Source organism: Eschscholzia californica, unplaced genomic scaffold, assembly GCF_041429995.1.
Source record: "Eschscholzia californica isolate CP2 unplaced genomic scaffold, dmEscCali1.0.p SCAF_2, whole genome shotgun sequence".
Taxonomy (NCBI): Eukaryota; Viridiplantae; Streptophyta; class Magnoliopsida; order Ranunculales; family Papaveraceae; genus Eschscholzia; species Eschscholzia californica.
Window position 1 is genome coordinate 66,920,493 of NW_028238309.1, and position 21,828 is coordinate 66,942,320.

General features: G+C 38.8%; 1 protein-coding gene across 3 annotated transcripts; it reads right to left on the reverse strand.

Annotated features, from left to right (window-relative positions):
• Positions 1-15,196: 15,196 nt before the first annotated feature.
• On the reverse strand, positions 15,197-20,396 carry LOC147560560 (oligopeptide transporter 5-like). Of its 3 annotated transcripts, XM_086658053.1 has the most exons (8): positions 20,001-20,363; positions 19,259-19,707; positions 17,691-17,788; positions 17,024-17,596; positions 16,669-16,933; positions 16,387-16,572; positions 16,122-16,242; positions 15,197-15,920 (listed from the first exon to the last, which is right to left on the reverse strand). In XM_086658053.1, the coding sequence occupies exons 1-8, from the start codon at positions 20,020-20,022 to the stop codon at positions 15,619-15,621; spliced, it is 2,016 nt and encodes a 671-aa protein (XP_086514179.1). In that variant the 5' UTR covers positions 20,023-20,363; the 3' UTR covers positions 15,197-15,618. The 3 variants fall into 3 exon arrangements, with proteins under 3 accessions (XP_086514179.1, XP_086514178.1, XP_086514180.1); XM_086658052.1 differs by having other exon boundaries at positions 15,197-16,242; positions 20,001-20,396; XM_086658054.1 differs by lacking the exon at positions 20,001-20,363 and having other exon boundaries at positions 15,527-16,242; positions 17,691-17,805; positions 19,259-19,328.
• Positions 20,397-21,828: the final 1,432 nt, after the last annotated feature.

The following is a 21,828-nucleotide window of genomic DNA, read 5'->3' on the forward strand; positions in this document are numbered from 1 at the left end:
TTTTGAGAGAAATTGGAAAGCTATTAGAGAGGGGGAAAAGAATTCATTGATTTCTTGTTAGAATAGTTATATACCCCGTGTTTATCTTGAAGTTATACTTATAGTTGGTCAAAATCTTGATTTCCAATATGATGCACATGAAGTGTTTGATAGAATGTATCAAAGAAATCATGCTTATTTTCAAAGATAGTTTTCTTTTGATGTTTGAAAACATGTACGTGGGTTCCTTTATGGCAAAAGATTTAATTCTTACTTGATTTGCTCATACTTCTTATATCCAAGATGAGAACTCTCAAATGTTTTTTCCTTTAGTATGCTACTTGGTTCCATTATATTTTTCTATAAGATCAAACAAAGAGGAGATAAGAGAGAGTATAAATGAAGAATAGAAGTGGGAAGGTCAAGATCGATGATTGCTAGTGTTTATGTTCAACAACACATAAAACCAAGTAGATCAAAGGCTTGAATTGCTTTGATGGTGTTGGAGTAATAATCATGTGTGAGGGCTATTAAAAACCAAGGTAGGAAGATCTCCAAAACCGGACAATGGTTAGTAACTGTCAACCGGGCAATGGTTAATAATTGTCAACCGGACAATGGATAGTAATTGTCAATACCTAGCAATGGTGCCAACTTTTCTTCAAATGGAGCAAAGCAAAATCAACAACAATATCAACATCAAAACCTGGCAATGGTGCCAACTTTTCTTCAAGTGGAGAAAAGCAAAATCAAAATCAACAAAACCTGGCAATGGTGCCAACTTTTCTTCACATGGAGAAAAGAAAATCAACAACAAACAACAACATAGCAAACCGCACAATGATGCTCTATCAAAATCAAGTCAAAATCTACAAATTTGTTTAACAAACTCATGAATTTTTCACTAGCAAAAGTCATTCGTTTGAGGGGGAATTTAGAAATATAGTCCCACATTGTTCAATTGCTTAAACTTTTCTCTTGTACTACTCCTTATAATGATCTTATGTAATAGCTATGAAAATCAATACAAATCATTACAATTCTCTTTTCTTACACCTCTAGATCAGTAGCCATTGATCTTCGATGGCAAACAACTCGCTGATTACAACATTTAGAAAGGTTCAAATCTATTTTCATCTTATGTTTTGAATATTGTTTAGATCGTTTAATGATAAAGATTGAAAACTTCTATGCTGATTAAAATCAACTCTTCATTTTTTTAAGGCTAAGGGGAAGATTTGTCGAACCTTCTTTGATAGCTTAGCTAGAAAGTACAACCAGGACAAAAAGATTTTCCTCAAGTAAGGTAAAAAGTTTTTTGTTTTGCCATTTAATTTGTTTTTCATCAACATGTTTTCTTAAATTCTAATTTTTGTTTCACCCACTACGGTTTTTGGACAATTATGTAACTAGTTTGGGCAAACTTAGGAATCACATACAAATTTACAAGAGGTTTCATTTCATAGAACTGGAAGAATGGGTTGAAATTCAATTGATGCAACTCAGTATAAGGGCTATTTAGTTTTAGTTATTGAGTAAGTTGTTAGGCAATTATGGCTCCTTGCTTCGAGCCGGCGTGACATTGCGGCCTACGGACTCTATGTTGATCGATTTGATTAGTATTAAGGATCCACACGGATCCAAACCGGTTACACTCGGCCACCTGAGTAACCGGCCCATGAGATGTAGTTTACTTAGTCAAGTTTAGTTATGATTTCATGTATCTTAGATTTATTTCTCTAATTTATTTCTCTCTCTCTATCGGCTCAACTCTCCCTCTCTTCCATTCGGTTTTCATCCATTAATAAGAGGATTAATCCTCTTCACATGGTAACAGAGCCAAACACGATTTTTTTCTTCATGACTTCGACTGAAACGACTTCTGAAACTGCTGCACCAATCTCTGTCAACTCATCTGGACCATTTGATGTCCACCATTCGGATTCTCAGACTACCATTCTCATTACTCCCCTCCTTACTGGAGACAATTATTCCTCTTGGTCACGAGGGATGACTAAGGCTCTTCGAGCTAAGGACAAGCTTGGATTCGTTAGTGGTTCTATCGTCAAACCAACCAATCCTAATGACTTACACTCGTGGGAACGATGTAATGATTTAGTATCACGTTGGCTCGTTAACTCGGTTCATCCTTCTCTTAGGTCTTCCATTTGTATGATGATGCTTCTGACATATGGAAAAACTTATACGATCGCTTTCATTAAACAAACAACCCTAAAGTTTTCCAACTTAAAAGGGCTATTTCTTCTCTGAAACCAGACGGTTCCGACGTCTTTATGTATTTCACGAATCTCAAGGCTTTACATGATGAACTCCAGTATTTAATAACATTGAACCTTGCATTTGTGGACATGTTCGTTCTCTCATTGATCATTTGAATCAGGACAGGGCTATGGAATTCCTCCAGGGCCTTCACGATCGATTTTCGGCTATGCGTAGCCATATCCTGTTGTTGGATCCATTCCCTTCTTTGTTACGTATTCATTCTCTTGTCAAACAAGAGGAAATTCAACAACATCTCGTCTCTCCGACCCCTTTTGGTAATGATCTGGCGATCTTGGTCGTGAGTCAATCGACTTCGGCTAATGGGCAGCCAACGACTTACACACGAAATGATCGTGTGGACAAATCACGTCCAAAACGGCCGAGACCCTTCTGTAACTACTGTAAGACACACGGTCATCTAATCACCACCTGCTATCAGCTTCACGGCTACCCTAATCAGTCCGGATAGAGGCCTCGTAGCAAGCCCAGAACCGAACGCATTAACGCTCTGGCCCAACGAGATCAATCAGCAGTGCGTTTAGCGACTTTCCTTACAAATGACCAATACCGATCTCTGTTGACTTTGTTGGACCAGCAGAAAACCGCTCCAGGCACCCCCTCTGTCGGCACCCCAGCAGCACAGATTAACCTAACATGTAAGTTTCTATCTTCGGCTACTTGGGTCATTGACTCGGGAGTAGCAAAACATATCTGCTCCTCTCTTTCTTGCTTTTCTTCATACACTAAGGCACCTCCTAATTTTTTCGTACGATTACCTGATGTCTCTTGAATTCGGGTATTACATATTGGTTCCGTATATTTTAATGATACATTTTATTTATCAAATGTACTTCACATTCCCTCTTTCAATTAAATTTGATTTCGGTTTCGGAAATCTCCACAAACTTACATTGTACGGTTTTGTTTGACTCGGGTACTTGAATTTTTTAGGACCGGGCAACGAAGACGACGATTGGGCTTGGTGATCTACATGAGGGTCTCTATTATCTACGCACGAAACCAAGGATTTCTTCTATCAGTTTAGGTCTTAGTTCGGATGTTTCGCATTGACGTCTTGGTCATCCATCCATCTCTCGTTTTAATTATTTGATTTCTAGAATTCCATATATGCATTTACTTTCCAATATTAATAAAGAACCGTGCGTTATTTGTCCTCGTTCCAAACAAACACGTTTACCTTTCCCTTCTCGTTCGTTTAATTCAACTCGAATCTTTGACCTAATACACACTGACTTATGGGGCCCCTTTCCAGTCCCATCTAGTACGGGTTGTCGGTATTTCTTAACAATCATTGACGACTTTTCTAGATGCACATGGATTTTTCTAATGCCTAGCAAATCGGACACTTATCGATTACTTATCAATTTTTTCACTTCCGTTTCTACACAATTTGAAACTCAAATTAAAAAGTTTCGATCCGACAACTGGATCCAAATTCACTAACAATAAATTCAAACAATGGTTTCTTGACTTCATCAACGAAGTTGCACCCACACCCTCAACAAAATGGGGTTGTTGAAATGAAACACCGCCCTATTCTCGAGGTGGCACGTTCCTTACGTCTTCAAGCTCATTTACCTCTCTCATTTTGGGGTGAATGTGTTCTTACTGCAGTGTACTTAATCAACAAATTACCTACTCCTCTACTTCCTGGTGCTTCCCCACATAAAAAACTTCTAGGTAAAGTTCCTGATATTTCTAATCTTCGTGTTTTTGGATGCCTTTGCTTTGCACGTATTCTGATCGTCAAAACTAAAATGAATCCTCGAGCATCTCCTGGTATATTCATAAGATACTCTCATGGATAAAAAGGATATCGAATATATGATCCTCCTCTCGTCGCATATACACGTCACGGGATGTTACATTCCATGAGTCAACCTCTCCAATGGCCGACCGATCTCACCTCACTTCCCCATCACCGATACCTTCTCCGTCTATCCACATCACTGATGATGGTTCGTTCACATTCCCGACCAAATCCTTCTCTCGTTCTCCATCTCCTGTTCTATCCTCCCCATCGGCACCACAACAGGTCTCTCATGCTGCGGGGCCCACATCGATTTTACCTTCTATCCTACCTATTGTTTCTTCCACTCCTGTCCCGTCTCTACAGGCACCCCCTTCCTCGTCTTCTGTACAAGAACCTTCTTCCTCGTCTACCCTACAGGCACCACACTCGCTGCCTCTTCGATCCGAACAGGTACCATCAGCAGAACCTGTTTCCCCTCAATCCCACGACAGTTCGAGTGGACCCAATTTACAGGCACCTAGGCCTCCTTCGTCATCTCTGCCCGACTCTCTGCCTGCGGGCACCTCTGTCGTTCCTCGTCCTCAACGTACTCGAACACGTCTTGATTACTTAGATGGCTTCATCTGTTCATCCTCTACTCCGGCTCAATATCCCCTTGAATAGTATTTTTCGATTAATTCGTTCTCGACTTCCCATCGAATTTTTCTATCTTCAGTCCTTTCTACGACCGAACCTTCTTCCTTTACTCAAGCAATGAAATCACCTCACTGGCGCTTGGCAATGAAAAATGAAATAAATACTCTTGAGTCCAATAATGATGTAGCGTTAAATTGCCACATTTGGATCACTTAACTTTGATGAGTTAGTTCGTTTCGGGTTTTTTTCTAACTATTTATGTGTTTTTCTTGGTAGGTACCTTATTTGGAGTTTGACGCTTCATTCGGAATAAAACGGAACATTTATCACATTTTCATCTCATGTGGAAGAGACCGGAAGGAAAGAGCATCAGGGGTATTTTTGTCATTTTGAGAAAATCAGAGGTAAGATGGAAAGCGAAGTCAATGGTGAGTCCGACGGCGAAAACGGAAGTTGAATCGGAGTTCGGACGGGAAAGTTAAGGAAGAAAGAAGTCGAGGGGCATTTTTGTCTACTTTGAAAATTAGAAAGGTAAAAATATATTTTGAAGGCACCCCTTGAGTGTACTACATGGAGCCCAAAATTCAAGGCCCAAAAGCCCAAGGAAGAAGAGAAATGTGAAGTTTTATGAGCACCCCCACATAAAGGGCCCAAGTCAACTTATGACCAAGTGTAGGGTTTAGTGGGAGTAGACAAAAGAGAGAGAGGGTTGGCTTCATCTTCTCAATTAGAAATTAGGTTTCTAGGTTTGGAGTAGAGAAGGGGAAAAAAGGGAGAAGAAGGAACCGGCCAAGGCTTTGGCCGGCGGCGGTACAGAGAGGAGAAGGGACAGCACCATAGCTCGGGGTGAAGAAGAAGTTTGGTTCCACCATTGAAGCAACTCGATTTTATTGAAGAACAACAAGAGAAGCTCGGGATTAACTCGGAACAGCAGCTCGGGTCTTTTGCTAGAGCAACCGGCATAGCTAGAACTGCAGCTCGGGATAGGAGCAAGTCGTTCGGGTTGGAGCAAATCTGGACAGCAAGCTTGGGAGATTAAGGGTTGCTTGATTCTTCAACAACAACAGCTCGGACCTTCATTCGAGCAAGATCGCAACTCGGTTCAGTTGGCTATTTGGTCGAATCTTCTTAGCTTGGCCGGATTCATCAAGGCCTTGGCCGGAATCTCACTTCTATTTGACCGGATTTTCTAGGTGTTCCGTCCATCAATTGGGACGGGAACCTTAGGGCTTTTGATTGATATAATAGTGTCTTGATTTTCTTGGTGTTTGATTGAGGTTTGGTTGCCAAAATTTTAGAGAGAGAAAGCTTGAAGGTTGCTTTCATGGTGATTTAGGGTTAAGAGGAAGAAGACACTTCTGTTGTTAAGGAGAGGTCAAGTTTGGTTGAGAGGGCACCTATTGTATTCTGTTAAAGGGACTCCTGCATTCTTTTACAGGGAGATCGACAACACTTCAACACATATATTTCCCGTCGATCTTAGTCTCGTGCCTCATCGGAATAGGGAGATTCTCACCTTAACTCGTGTCTTTCTTTATTTTCTTCCCGTTTATTATTTGTATCGCCATGTCTAGCTAACTTTTGTATTCGGATACTCGTGAAGCATGTTTTGATGTGATAAATGAGTTTTATTGCTTTTAATGATAACATCTTCCGGATTTTAGACCGTTCATGTTCTAGAATCCGAGTAATATAAAGAGTTCGTTGACCAATCCAATTAAATGGGTGAAGTTAACTAACTTTTCATGCTCATAAATTATTAGTACTAGTCACTATCGATTTTGTGGATCGAAGTATCCTCCTTACTTTAATCTTGCTCGACCCTTTTTCCCGAATTTCTCTCACCTCTCCTGTATATAGTTTAGTTGACTCTTCGTTATTTTTTATAAATCAATCCAAAAATCAAATTATCATCTTTTGTTTTAGTCTCAGTTAGTGACTGACACCTAGACTGGTGGGCTAGACTTTCTCGATATTCGTATTACCTTCCTATCTTCGTGGATCGATCCCGGTCTTACCGGGTTATTACTTGGCGCCCGTATACTTGCGGGTGGAGACCTTTTAGGGTAACCTTCTAGGCCCATCAAGTTTTTGACGCCGCTGCCGGGGATAGGTTTAGTAGTTCGGATGTTGTTTGCTTGTTTTGTTCATTAGTTTAGTGTTATTTGTTAACTTAGACGTTTTTCTTTCTTTATTTTCGTAGTTTTTTATCTTTTCTTTTTTCAGGTACCACTTTAAAAGAAAAGCTCAAAAACAGGAACATAGGAGCGAAGGAGAACAAAAGAATCAGAAAGGAGTCGGAAGGAAGAACGAAACGAGAGGAGCATCCGCTAGTATCGTATTATATCTCTTTCTTTCTTACTTGTGTGTGATTGGTTGGATAAGTTTTGAATTGCATTGATAGCTTGTTTGTTAGTTCCTTGAGCATTGTGAGATCATGGAACGTTATTCTAACGGTTGGCCATTCCATGTTGATGATGATGATGACCTTGATCTGAGGAGTTCCATCACTACCCGACCTGGTATGACCTTCGGGGAATACCAGCAGATGAGTAGAAACGAGCCTGACCGACCTGGTATGACATTTGGGGATTATCAACGAATGTCTGGAAACGGTCCGATTAGTTAGTGGAGTAGACGAGAACCTGATCGATCTCGTATGACATTAGGAGAATACCGACAAATGTATAGAGATGGTCAAATTAGTGATGGATATGGTCTGACACCGAATATGTATGAGAGACCTTATAGTCCACACTATTTAGAGATCAATGATTTTAGAGGCAGGTATGATCCTAATATGTACGATGAGAGTTATGATCAAGAGTCTTCATTGAATTACACTAGTGAGCCTTATAATGAGGAGACTTTTGAAGAGTCCACAAGTCGTCTTAGAGAGATGATGTCACAATTTGCGACTCAAACGACGCAGGAGATTGAGTCATTGACTCAACAGGTAAAGATGCTTAAGTCACAGTTACTCGTCGACGAGGAAGGAGTTTCACCACCCCAAACTCAAGAGGGTACTAGGTATGATGACGAGGGTAATACGTCTAACCCTAGTACTAAGTTAAATGTCGATGAATTTACTGATAGTACCTTAGAGCCTGAACGGTCTGATGACCTTGTCGTCTTGTTTCCTCCACCAGTGTCGTCTCACCATGATAGGACTACATTAGACGTTGATATTCAGGGTGATGGCTCTACGAGCAAGTTTGAGGATGACACGATTCTGAACTATCCAATTTTTGACACTTGTAAGGAGTCAGTCTTAGATGCAATGCTAGGAAGGCCTGACATTATAACTGACAGCGAGGCTCCAGATGTCTTTGAGGATGTTGATGACGTAGTAGTTAGAGACATGTTGGATAGTTCGTTAGACTATTTACCTAAGGAAACCATGGACCTTGACTTGGTCCCTGAGCATATTGCCTTACCCTTAGAGTCTAGTTCGACTTTCCACATGATCTCAAACTCGGTTGTTGATCCCTTTTGGGACATTTCAGACGTCTTTCCAAAGACGTCTATGGACATAGTGGATATTCTGTCCACTAAGCTTCGAGATGATTTTTTTCCTTCGACTAATATTTTGACTCTCCACATGTATGTCGATCCTTTTGATGATTTCTTTGTTGTCGTTCCTTCTATTTATACCTACTTAGTGGACTGTGCACCCACTAAGTTTGGGGATGGCTTGTTTTCTTCTATCGTCTCATGTGCACTTCGTATTCTTTATCTTTTTGTGAGACGATTAGCACCGGCATATAGCTTTCTTTGGGTTGACCATCAAATTTTCGTCTCTTATTGTATGATCTTTGACTGATTGAGATGGACTTTGATGTTTGTGGGTATCATCTCTGGAAACCCTCCACGAGACAGAACTCGTGCTCTTGTGAAAGCAAGAGAATCAACGGCTAATTGCATAGCTTAATGCAATCGTGTTTACCCGCGTTAGTGGTCATTTTTATGGTCATGATCTTATGTGCTTCATTCTCATATCTCTTGTTGATCATAGGAGCATTTCTTACTTGTTTTGCTTCTGAGGCATAGTTTGTTCCAAGTTTGGGGATGGCGACGAGCTCGACATCAACTTGGAACTTGTTCATACACGAGTCTCGGTAGTAGTATCTCTTATCTCCTCCGGCTATGGTAATATCTTTCCATTCTTCTCTTTAAATTAATATGTCTTATCTTTTGGTGAGTATATGGTTGAAACATTGAGGACAATGTTAGTTTTAAGTTTGGGGATGGGGTATGACTTTTAGCCATGACCATGGGGTTTCAAAAGACAAGAAGGTTCGATAAATTCGACCAAATTTGAAATTTTTTTTGGATGGATTTGATATGACTTTAGTGGGATGCTTAAGTATGTTGATGCATGTGTTTCAGTTTTGGTGAATGTTATGCATGTTCTTAGTCTTTTTCATGAATGTCGAGTCCTTTAGCGTTTGTTGTCTGATCATGTGAGTAGCATCCTAAAGAAGAAGAAACATTTGTGAGGGACATATACTAGTCATTAGTGGAGACTTAAACCCATGTGAGATATCTGAGCCTTTATATTGTTTTCGAGTGTACTCTTCTGCGCTAACTCTGAGTAGAATGAAGAGCTACTCAACCTCGTAACTTTTAAAAGAGCTTAGACGATCTCATGAGCTCAACTTTCTTAGCCACTAGGAGTGACATCACGATAGCGACCTTACTCTTGTAGTCCATGAAACCCGATAATAGTGTCAACTTTAGGTAGACGGATACTCCACCATCTATTCATCATTTTACTCTCGAGAATGAAGACATGATAGTTGTAGAAAGAAGAATGTGAAACAAAGTGAGAATGAAGAAAAAGTTGTTTGTTGAGAATACCAGTGTTAGTGTTCTTGTTTTGTTATGAAAAAAAAAGAAAAAAATTTTTTGAGTTTATGGGTTATTTGTGTTTTTTATGTGTAATTGTTGTGAGAATAAAGTATTCAAAGCAAAAAGCTAAGTTTAGAAGTTGTTTGAACGTTCTTTTTATTGAAGGAGTCAACATTCTCGGGATCTCATCACTTCCATCTCATTACTTGTATCCGTTGACCTTTAGGAAGCATTGTTAGAGGGTATAGTGGGTGAGAAGGGTGAGTGAACTTCCCCATTCCATTTTAGTGGTTATTTCCATTCTTTAGAGATCATTTCGTTCTAAAACTTGTTATCCTCATTTGTTTTGTATGTGTTGAGTTTCTCTTTATTCCATGCTCACACATTAGAGTGAACCGTATTATCTATTTTTGAGTGATTTCATGTTTAAGAGTGTATGACCGTGAGGCTAAAGTCGAGGCGAAATGTACTAAGATAGGAATCGAGGTTTTGCAACTTTGGACTTAGATGATGCTCATTGTGGTTGGACATTTACATATTAGGATGAGGCTACTAGTGAGGAGACTTTTAGCATTTATATGCGTTTATCGATTTTGATTCGCTTGTTTAACATGCTTGAGTGTGTCATTTGTTGTCATTATCTTATTTACATCGATGTTGAACTCTTTTATGTCTTTGGAATCTTGAATTTTGTGGGTATATTCTCTGGAAACCTTCACGAGACGACACTCGTCCTCTAAGGGTAACCTAGGGGTTTAACGGCTTGTTGCATACGCTAAATGCAACCGGGATTCCTCCGAAAGTGAGTTAGGATTTTGCTTTATTGTTTTGTTTTGTTTATTTGCTGGAGGACTAGCAAATAAATGCTCTTGAGTCCAATAACACTTGGTCTATCGTCCCCCTTCCTCCTAGTAAAAAACCTATTGGTTGCAAATGGGTCTACAAGGTAGAGTTTAAATCCGATGGGACAATTGAATGCTATAAGGCTCGTCTGGTTACACCCAAATCGAAGGTCTGGATTATACAGACACTTTCGCTCCGGTAGCTGAACTTGTCTTTGTTCGTGTCCTACTGTCGATCGTCGATATTCAAGGATGGTCTCTCCACCAACTCAATGCCAATAATGCCTTTCTTCACGGTGACCTTTATGAAGAGGTTTATATAAAATTACCACCTGATTTTTCGCTTAAGGGGGAGTCAAATGTCCGTTGCCTTAACAAGCCCTTTATGGCCTCAAACAGGCCTCCCATCTAAGGGTGGGAATCGGTCCGGGCGGGCGGGAAATGAACACTAACTCAACCGGTCCGGCAGAACGGACACGATTCCTAAGTGTCCACTCGGACATCCGGACAAAACGGGCGGACATTTCAGATTTTTCTCCAACAAAGTGCCCGTCCATGACCGTTTTGATAGTCGGGCAAACCGGGTGTCGGTCGGGCGGACACCGGTCACTAATGAACAAATAAAGAAACTTTTATTCGAAATTAAAAATGTTTAGTCGCTAAATACAACTTTCTAAAACTCCCACTTTACAATTCTAAAAAGTAAATGAATTCAAAAATCGCAAGATAAGCATTGAGATTTCTCATGGATTATGATCGGTTTCTATGCTTCTTCTCATGGATTACGATTGGTTTATTGTGAATTCTCGGGTTATTGATGAGATACTGAGATTTTGGAGGAGATAGAGAAGTAGAACGACAAAGGCAAGATTAAGAAAAGTGATTTCTAGGGTTATTTATTTGTACTCTTGAAATCTAATGGTTGTAGCTAACTCTACAAATCTAAAGGCTTAAAATCAATCATATAGGCGGGCGGGTATAACGGGTAGGATAAACGGACGGGTTCGGTCGGGCGGACGATATAAGCGGGCGGACTCGGTCGGAACACCGGGAAAAAACCTATGCCCGCGTCCGTCCGCTTAAGATCTTTCGGTCGGGCGGGTACGGACCGATTCAGGCATCGGACGGTCACGGATCCTTCGCACTCGGACGGTCATGGGCGGGTTCCGGGTTTTCGGGCCAAAATCCCACCCCTACTCCCATCAATGGTTCTCAAAATTTTCCTCTATTCTTCTCCTCCGAGTATTCACTCAATCCAAGTCGGATTATTCTCTTTTTACCTTTCGCTCTGCTTCTGTATCTCTTTACGTTCTCGTCTATGTAGACGATATCATTATTACTGGCAATGACACTTCTGCAATTTCTAATCTTAAAAAAATTTTGGACCACACATTTTCTCTTAAAGATTTGGGGCGTCTCAGATACTTTTTAGGGATCGAAGTTTCCTGTTCCTCTCACGGAATCTTTCTTTATCAAAGGAAGTATGCCCTCGATATCATTAAAGATTTTGGCCTTACGGCATCCCATCCTTCAAATTTTCCGATGAAGCAAAAGGCTCGGCTTACTTCCACCGATGGAGTTCCTCTTTCTGATCCGTCCATTTTTCGACATCTCATTGGTCGTCTCTTATACTTAACTGTGACTCGACCCGACATATCATATGCCGTTAACAATTTGAGCCAATTCCTTCAATCTCCTTCCACCGTTCATCTTGAGGTAGCTCATCGGATTCTTCGTTACCTTAAAGGATCTCTTGGTAAACGAATCTTTCTTTCTGCCCATAGTTCTTTACATATCTCTGGATATCGTGATTCCGACTGGGCGGGCTGTCCTACCACACGTCGTTCCACCAGAAGTTACTTCACTATGCTAGGTTCCAGTCCTTTATCATAGAAATCTAAAAAGCAACCTACGGTTGCCCGATCTTCTGCCGAGATCGAATATCGGGCTCTTGCTCCTCTTACATGTGAGCTCCAATGGCTCAAGTATCTACTAGACGATTTCGAAATCGATCACACACCTCCAATGACAGTTTATTGCAACAACAAAACATCACTCCATATCGCAGACAACCCGATTTTTCATGAGCGTACGAAGCACATTGAAATAGATTGTCATCTTGTTCGCTAGAAAATCAAGGCCAACATTATAACAACACGCTACTTAACATTTGAAAATCAACTTGCTGATATTTTCACCAAACCTCTAGGTGTTGAACCTTTTCAACGTTTACTTGGCAAGTTGGGCGTCGTTACTCCTCCCGCTCCAACTTGAGGGGGAGTATTAAGGATCCACACGGATCCAAACCGGTTACACTCGGCCACCCGAGTAACCGGCCCATGAGATGTAGTTTACTTAGTCAATTTTAGTTATGATTTCATGTATCTTAGATAGATATAGTTAGGATTGTATTACTTGCTTATAAATACTTGTAAACCATTTATAGAAGAAATATACTGAGTGAATCAATTTCAAACTTTTGTTACTATCTTTGATTTATCTCTCTCTCTGTCTCTCGGCTAAACTCTCCCTCTCTTCCATTTGATTTTCATCCATTAATAAGAGGATTAATCCTCTTCACAATTAGTTGGGTCAAGTTCATGAGCAACAAATTGTTGTTGTTGTTGTTGTTGTTTCTGGATGGATTTTCAAGTTGGTCTGTTTTGGAGATAAACTCCAACTTCATAAAAGAAGCTTGTTATGGTAATGATGACCAATATTGTATAAAGTGGTTTCTTCCTTAAGTTGATTTTTAGTATTTCATAACAAACCGACACTTTTAGTTCGTTATACATAATCGAGAATTATTGACTGCATACACAGTTTGGAAGTCTTCAGCTTGTTCCGAAGGTTGTCTTGCAGTGAAGAATGTCAGGATTAAATTTTATTATTTCAGAAATAGACTAAAAATGATTTAGTTCCTACTGTTAACTTGTTATGTAAAAATGCATTGTAGGATTTTGGGTTTGGACAATTTGTTTCTTACTATGGCTAATGTATCCTAGTTTTCAGTTATTGTATTAAAAGACTTGAACAAAGTGATGTATTTGAATGTTACTTGTCTTATTATTATCAACATTTTGCAAACCTGAGTTTGCAGGAATTCGCAACTATAAACTTGTCCAACTCAGTTTGCAAAGGAAAATTGATAGAGAACAATAAAATCCAGACATAATCTAGACATACATCCTATGTGGCTTGTTGTGATTCGTGTTTTTGATGATTCTAACTTACTAGATAACGAATCACGGCAAGCCACATAAGATGTATGTCTAGATTTTCTTGTTCTCTATCATTTCTCGAAGCAAAGAAAATTGCAAACTCAAACTAAGGTTGCAACATCTAGTATTAAAAACAAAATGTAAAGATTAATGGTAACTTACTCCCTCACACTTGTGTGTTGAGTAATTAATGACAGATTGCTTTGCGTGGTTTCCACCGCGCGAAGGGACGCTTTAGAGGGGCACTTTACACTTTTTGTCATCGCGAGGAGCGTTGGAGCCTTTCTTTTTCTAGATGGTCCATCATTTGAAGGACGAGATTACATCAAGTCTGGTCGTTGGGATGTTTTCCCGCGTGATCACATGGATCATCATCCAATGGCCTAGGATAATCCGGCTGCCCAACATTCATCCTCCAATAGCTATTGTGATTGTTCCCTTAATTGTCACGAGTTTAAAACTCCGGTTGTTCCAGGTCTATAAAAACACAAGAAAAAGACTTGAAAATTATCAAATTGTTTAGAGAGAAAACATTCAAGCGTTTATACTACTTCCTCAATGTTCGAACGATTTCCGATCAGAAATACCTACGATCGGAAAGGTAAAATTGTTGTATCCTGAGAGACACTTTGCCTATACTGCTGGTACATAAAACAACGTGATTAATGTGTTAAGAAAAAAAATCCCTTGCCTTGGTTATAGTATCTCATTATTCAATTTTCTTTGTTTCAGTATTTTTTGGGTTTGTTGAAATTTATGTTTACCGTTTTTGTTAAAAGGAATTCATTAACATATTCTATTTTTACAACACATAACGATATTGTTTACCTCTGTTTTCGCAGAAATAATAATTATCGGTTATTTGGTTTGTACACAGAAAGTTCACTCCTCCATAGGCCCAGTGCCAAATTCTAATAGGGGCCCTTCATACAACATTTGCAAAAAAAAAATGTGCTCATACAGTAAATAATGAACAATTTGATTAATTTAACTATAAAAAAACGATACATTGTAAAAGTTTACTCTTTTATTTAATTAATTAACTTTAAATTCATATAATTTCTCCGTATAGACCAAATCCAATAAAATTTAGGATTATTTTCCTAATAACTCCCAACTTTGTGATCGGTTTCCTGCTTAGCCCCCTACTTTATCAGAAATATTCAGATGGCCCCTTTTTTTAGATTCAGTTATAACACCGTTAACTAGTCATCGCCTCTCTCTCTCGTCCAACTCATTGCCTCTCTCTGCCACCTCATCTTCTTGCCACCTCATCATCTTCACCGGCGACCTTTAAACATAAAAATATTCATCATTCCTCTCTCTCTCTCTTTAAAATTTTTTTTCCTAAATCTGCTCTCTAAAAACTCTGGCGAAGGGAAAGCCCTTTGTCGGAGGTGGGTCTGTTCTTTGAACAGACCTTCTTCACGAACAGATCCTCCGGCGAAGGGCTTTCCCTTCGTCGGAGTTTTTAGAGAGAGAGAGGACGAAAGTATGGAGCTAGGCAGGAAACCGGTCACAAAATTGGGGACTATTTGAGAAATAACCTTAAAATTTAAAAATTAGAAATGATTTTTCGTTATTTCTTGATAAGATCCACTAGAAACATGGAAACAAAAACACATTTTTTGTCTAGAATTTTTACAATGTGCACACATTAATTTCCAAAACCCAAAAAATTGTCAAATTTGTAGATATACTTTTGGTTGTAAAAGTTATTGAATTAGCAAAGGAGAAAACGAAATTTATTTTTACAAATGCAAAATTAAATATAAATATTTATAGTTGTTGTCATTTGAAACTCTTTTATTTGCGCCAATGGGTTTTGGATCTTTTGATCATGGGCCTTCAATACACAATCTCCACCCAGCTGTTCCACCTTACTTGTGATTGCATTAGTTGAAAAGATTATATAGCTATCATTTCAACCCAGGGGCTATAACAGGAAGGCCCCTTGTGGTGGGGGGCCTGTGCGCGCGAACGGCCCGCATCCCCCACCACATGGCCCTGCTCCTCCAGTACCTAGAGTGTGCTAGCTGACAACTGGACAACCGTTAACTCTAATACCAGGGGCAGTAGGGCAAGTAGCAAGAGGACAATGATCATCCCAGTTCAATCCCCACCACTTCATACCAATAATACCTTCCATACCAAGTGTGAAAGATGTTAAGAGACCCACAAATGTAGCTCCAGCAGAAAGCCCGTTACAGAAATGGTAATTATACTTGGTCCACCATCTTTTGTATTTCCTATACACGAACAAGTTAAATATAACAGCAACCGAGAACCAAGACCAGAAATGCACTGCTGCAATAGGAGGTGATGCTTGTACAGCTGAAAAAATGAGAGGCACGTTAATAAGTCTAATCCACTTCTTATCAGGGAATATACGTCCAAGTAACCACGTAAATAGAGTCGCTACTACTCCTAGTAAAAAGAAGAAGTAGACATTCGAGTATTGGCCGTAAGGTGCAAAAACATGGGATGGCCCCACCCCGCCCAAAACCATAGAGTTACTGAACATTCTATGCTCACTCGGACACGTCCAGGGGCTTCCGATGGGAAGCTTTTTTTGGTCGCAGACGTTCTCCACACTAACCAAAAGCCACCACATTGTACCAAGGCTTGTCGAATATGAGATGAAAGCACCCACAATCTATAGTTTTCCACATCAAAAACAGAAAGCGTTAGTTCATACACGATGTAAGTCTTGTTACCTAGTCACAATTGATGTCTCTTCAAATTTTATTTGCAAGCTGGCTGAGAGTGTAACAAATATATAAAATAGTAGTTTGTGTACCTGAGCAATGAACATGGACTTCGGAGGAATCTTCATGTAATGGCCAATCTTAAGTTTAGAAATCACAGTTATGGTGGTAGACAATGTGCAGAAACAATAGCTTTTGAAGGCCAAATTTGCAAGAGGGTAGCCTGGATATAATGAACCCATAATTAATTCTGATAGACCATAAAGATCAATGCTCCCCTGCACTCAAATAACAACGCAATCGTTAGCTAGTTTTCACGATTTGTAACTATAACAACTTGAAAGAACATAAATAGCAACCCTGACAATACGTACTTCCCCCGTGGTAGCAGCAATCACACCAGTAGGGAGAGTGAGAATAAACGGTAAAGTATACCCCAGTAGAACCCCCCAGTAGGGGAGCTGGAAATCTGTTCCGAAATATATCGAATTGACTAAAGCAAGAGCTATCATAGGAACTACGATCATGTAAAACCACCTCTGTGGAATTGGTTTGTAGGACTTCTTCATCAGTCTATTGTGGACATCATTAAATTGGGTTTTACCTTTTAAGGCCTGCTTGAATATTACCCAGCTTTCTCTACATACAAATATTAATTGAAGTAGTTCACTTAAGCTGCAGCAAAGAGTAAATGAGCAAATCGACAGGGTGAGATAAGTTTCTAATTACCTTGCATGGTAAAGAATGAAGTAAGTCACATAAGCTGTTTCACATGCAAACCTAAATCCGAAGGAACAGATAAGGTAGATGCTCATATAGATGACTGAGTAGTTACCATAAGCCTGCTGGTTAAGTGTTAAATCTTCATTAACAATCCGGGAAACATTGTAAGTTTGTCCACTGGCATCAAATAGATCATTGGAGAAGAACGGGAACCGCTTGGCGCTGTACAAATTAGTCCAATACGATATAGGAACTATTACATATGCGAGAAGTATGAAACCCACCATTGTATTTACAACCGCAAACATTGGAATAACTAAGGGATTAGGCAAGAAACCAGTTATAAGATTCCAATCAAATGAGAAAGAACCAATTCCAAGACCATGAAGACCAGAACCAATTTGTTGGGCGGTGACAGAATCATTCCAAATCCAACACACAAATGAAAGAGTACTGATAGAAGGAAATAAATAGTTAGGGATGATATGATAAGCAAAGCTTGACACAGCTACTATAAGAAAAAATTGTAAATCTTTTAGTTGTCTTTTAGCTCTTGGAATGTCCACTTGGTGCAACAACCTACATAAAGAATATGTAAGTTACATTTTCTTTAGTATTGCAAAAATCAGAGGCAACGAAAGGATATACATTGCAAGCGGTGGGTGGGGTAGACCTGTAAAGAGAGACATCAAGAAGAGTAGAAGGCCACCACATGTGAGGAGAGTTGACAAGGAACTCCATGAATATTCCAGCAAATCCACAACCGACCATCTATTTTATGAAAATAACTAAGCAAAAGAAGTCAATGTACACCCCATTTGTCAAGATTGAGCGTTTTATGTAACCTTACATTCACAAGTATTTTCAGCCAATTTCTTAGTATATTGCAAAATTATTTGTTTCCTAAATAATATTGTTGGAGTTGTTCTCAAACCACGAGCTATAACAAATATAGCATTATTTCTTGCAAATGATTCTTTTCATGGTGAACTTATTTATATACTTGATAAATTTGAAAAAATGATTCCACATGCTTAGAAATTAGCATACTGAAGAAAAAGGAAACACAATGTTTCCATCTTTCACGAGGAGTTAACCATGGCCTCTGGGATCAATATGCACAAAGGATTATGTATCAATGAAACAAAGGGAAAGGTTGGGTGGCGCATTACTTCTATTTGTATCTTTTGGCTAGTTGAGAACCCCTTAAGAAGATTCTGTAAGTGTTTCTTTCTGTTTTGTCGCTGGAAACTAGGGTTATGACTTTCGACGGGGCTTTTAGGACCCTATTTGGTCCATTATAATTTTAGTTTTTCATTGTGAAATTATACTAAATGCGCGGAGGGAAAATTATATTTGGTCGAATGTGATTCGTTCATCTTTAATTAAATATAAAAGAAATGCATTTTCAGAAAACGAAAAGGCCGTCATTCTCAACAACTTTAAAGTTTAAACTTCCCTCCTAAATCTTGAAGTAATAAATTTGATCTCCTTAAATATTAAATGACTTGTAAGCACAGAAGTAGTTGAGGAGTTTGCGTTTGAGATACAATGTGGTAAATTAAAAAATCTTTAGTATCCCATGTAGGACAGGAGACAGGATATTAAAGTTTTGCATTAGATGCTCTTGGTGCCATCTCCTAAATATTTAGCTCTAAACTAGCAAAGAAGCTCAAAGTGCAGTCAGTCCTAGTATTCACTGATTCTAAACTAGTGCGTGATTTACTCACTAAACCTAACCCTGTTCCTCCTTGGAAATCAGGGTTTTTATGGAAGCAAATTAAGACTTTGATGAAGGAATTCAATGAGTTTCATATACAACATGTGTATAGAGAATGTAATATGGCAGCCGACTAACTTTCAAAATCGAGAAGTGCAGTGGGTACAGATGTGTTGGGTCCTGGGGAACTAGGCGACGAACTGATGCATATTGTGCAAGATGATATGCAGGTTAAAGTGAGAGTCAGGCTGAAATAGTCTATTCTTTGATTCTTTGTATAGTTTTGTTGTAGGTTGTATGGTTGGGGTCATATAGAGGCCTTTTTTTTTGGTGCATAAGGTTAGGTTGGCAGCATGTTGCCACCTTGTTATAGGTTTTTCTTGTACTTGGGTTCAGACACCTTTATAGTCTGCTGATGAAAAGAAAAATATATTTAGCTCTACTTTCGGAAAACAAAAATCAAAATGAATTTTGCAGCGATAGTTGTAAGTCAACATAATGATTGTGAATATGATACTAACCTGAGTGGTTTGAACTAACACAAATGATGCCCAAAAGCTTATATTTTTGTGGTAGAGTGCCTTCGCTATTGTGACAATGATTATCGCAAATGGGTTATCCCGTCCTGACCCTGCAAATATGTTCAGCACAATATGCTCTTTGATGTTGAAAGGACCTGGGTTCATTGAAAATGTCCAATTTGTGATTGGTATACGTATGTTGTTAGTAGGAAGAATTGCTGCCATAAACTTCCCAGTTACAAGGGTAAGGACTGTGAAGCAAGAAGAATCGACGTTGATGGGATTTTGATGAAAATCAAAGAATTGTGAGATAAAAGATACGAAAACGCATGTAATTGGACCCAGTAGCCATGTCCGAAATGTTAATACGGGCAACGTGGGATCATCGGTGGCAGGAACTGTCAATCTCACTTCCTCAATAGGAGAGTCATTTATTTCATGATCATCACCTGCAAATTATCACCACTAGTTAGTCCTGTAGTCAGACCCCAGATGGAATGTGGTTATATACAGTTGGACTCTCAGTAATCATATTGGGTCTAAGACTCTTATAAATGTTAAATAGCGGAAAATTCATAAAATAGGTGAAATTGGAATAACCTAATCCCAGAATGAGCTCCCCTGGGTATTGAATGAAACAAGTTTTGTGAGAGGGAAAAAATAACAATACCTAGAAAAACTCAAAGCAACAAGCTTGAATACAATAAAAAGCAATTTCACAACTCAAAATAAGATAACAGACCTGGTTTATCTTTGGCTTCCATGCGAATTTGATGTATCCGTTTCTGAGATATGTTTGTGATATATCAGGATCATAGAAGCTCAAAACTAATGTTCCTTATTTCCATGTAAAGTTGAGGGAAATTAAAGATTTCTATAGCCCTTTGCCATGTTCGAAATATGAATATCAAGCACGGATTAAAATTAGAAATAAATCATTTAGGGTTGTCTTGAAAGATCGATTTTTCTTTAACATTTGCAGACAGAGTGGGGGTGGAAAAGAACATTTGGTTTTTAACTGGGCGTTAATTGTTTCAAAAATGTCCGGGGAACTTCCCCGTGTGCTCCCTGGACCCTGGATACCTCATTGCTGAGGAGGCGAGACAAGGAGTATTTTGTTCTCAATCTGAAAATATTTAAAAAGTTTAAAATACCCTTTTTGTTAAGAAGTTTAAAATACCCCTTGTCCTATTTGACAAAATATATTGTATTAGAAAAAATAACAATTGTTTTCTTAAAGGGCAAAAACGATTTTTCAACAAAAAGACAAAAGAAAAGAAAAAGTGATTGGAATAACTGAGATCTAGGAACTCCCTCCATATTAATAGGTCTAACTATCGTACTTTGTTAAAAAAAACTCACGTACTCAACGTCAATCCTTTTACACAAATGATTCGGTCGAGAAATGGTCAAAAAGAACATCTGCGAAATCCATCCCCATCTTACAATCTCCTTTATGAAAGGGATAATTTCTATAAAAGTCAAAATAATATTGAAAATGATTAGAAAAACTCATGAAACCAGCAGGTTTGTTCCTTAAATGAATAAGAAAAAAAATGAAAGGACAAATGCTAAGCAAAACTACACAATCACTCAAAAAGTTTTTTTTTTGTTGAACTACTCAAAAAGTTAATTAACCAAACAATTTCTCCGCTTGGTCAAAAAGTTCGAATGTCTTTTTTCAGTGGCGTGGCTGAGAATTTAGGGGCCCGGTGCGAAATTTTAATCGGGGCCCCTTACTTAGAAATCTCTCGTAGCGACCAACAAAAAAATAACATTGGACTACCAACCATTTAGCCTAAATCAGGTTGCCTACAAGAAAAAATAACATTGGGCCTTAAAGTGCCTATAAAGAAAATAATATCAGGTCCATGCTATAAAAAACGTTAAAAAAAAAAGAATGGAAATTCCTCAACAGTTTCGAACCCGTGACCTCAATAGTCTGAGCCTAGCAACTCACCGACTGAGCTATCTTGTTTATATGATCTAGAGTGGATTTCCAATTACTATGAACTTATCACTTAATAAATTTTTCAGAAAAGGGGCCCGAGGGAGATGGGGGCCCGGTGCCGTCGCCCCGCTCGCACCCCCTCACCCCACGCCCCTGTCTTTTTTTATCGAAGTTTTGTTAATTAATGTAATGTTAAAAAAAAATTAATTATTAATGGCCAACTTATAGACAATCAAATATTCTATGTAGACAATAATTTTCGAACTTCATACAAGGCAATTGTGTTTGACTTCATTGACGTATGTAATAAGGATAAAAGCTATAAGGTCTTAAATATTAAAACAATGATTTATCTGAGACCATAAATACAATAGATTAAAAACGTGACCAATATATGGACAACCTCGTGGGATCACAATCCTTTATCTAGGCAATTGTAGGACGTGTGTCGCCCAAGGCATAATGCGGGAATGGGAATGGTCATTTGACGTCATTTTCAAAATTTATATCTTAGCGTGAATTGGGTTAAAATGAAATACTATCAGCTTTAACTTTACACAAAAAAATAAATATGCCCCTAAGTTGACTAAGTCTTTATGCTTGGAAGACTTTTCTTTAT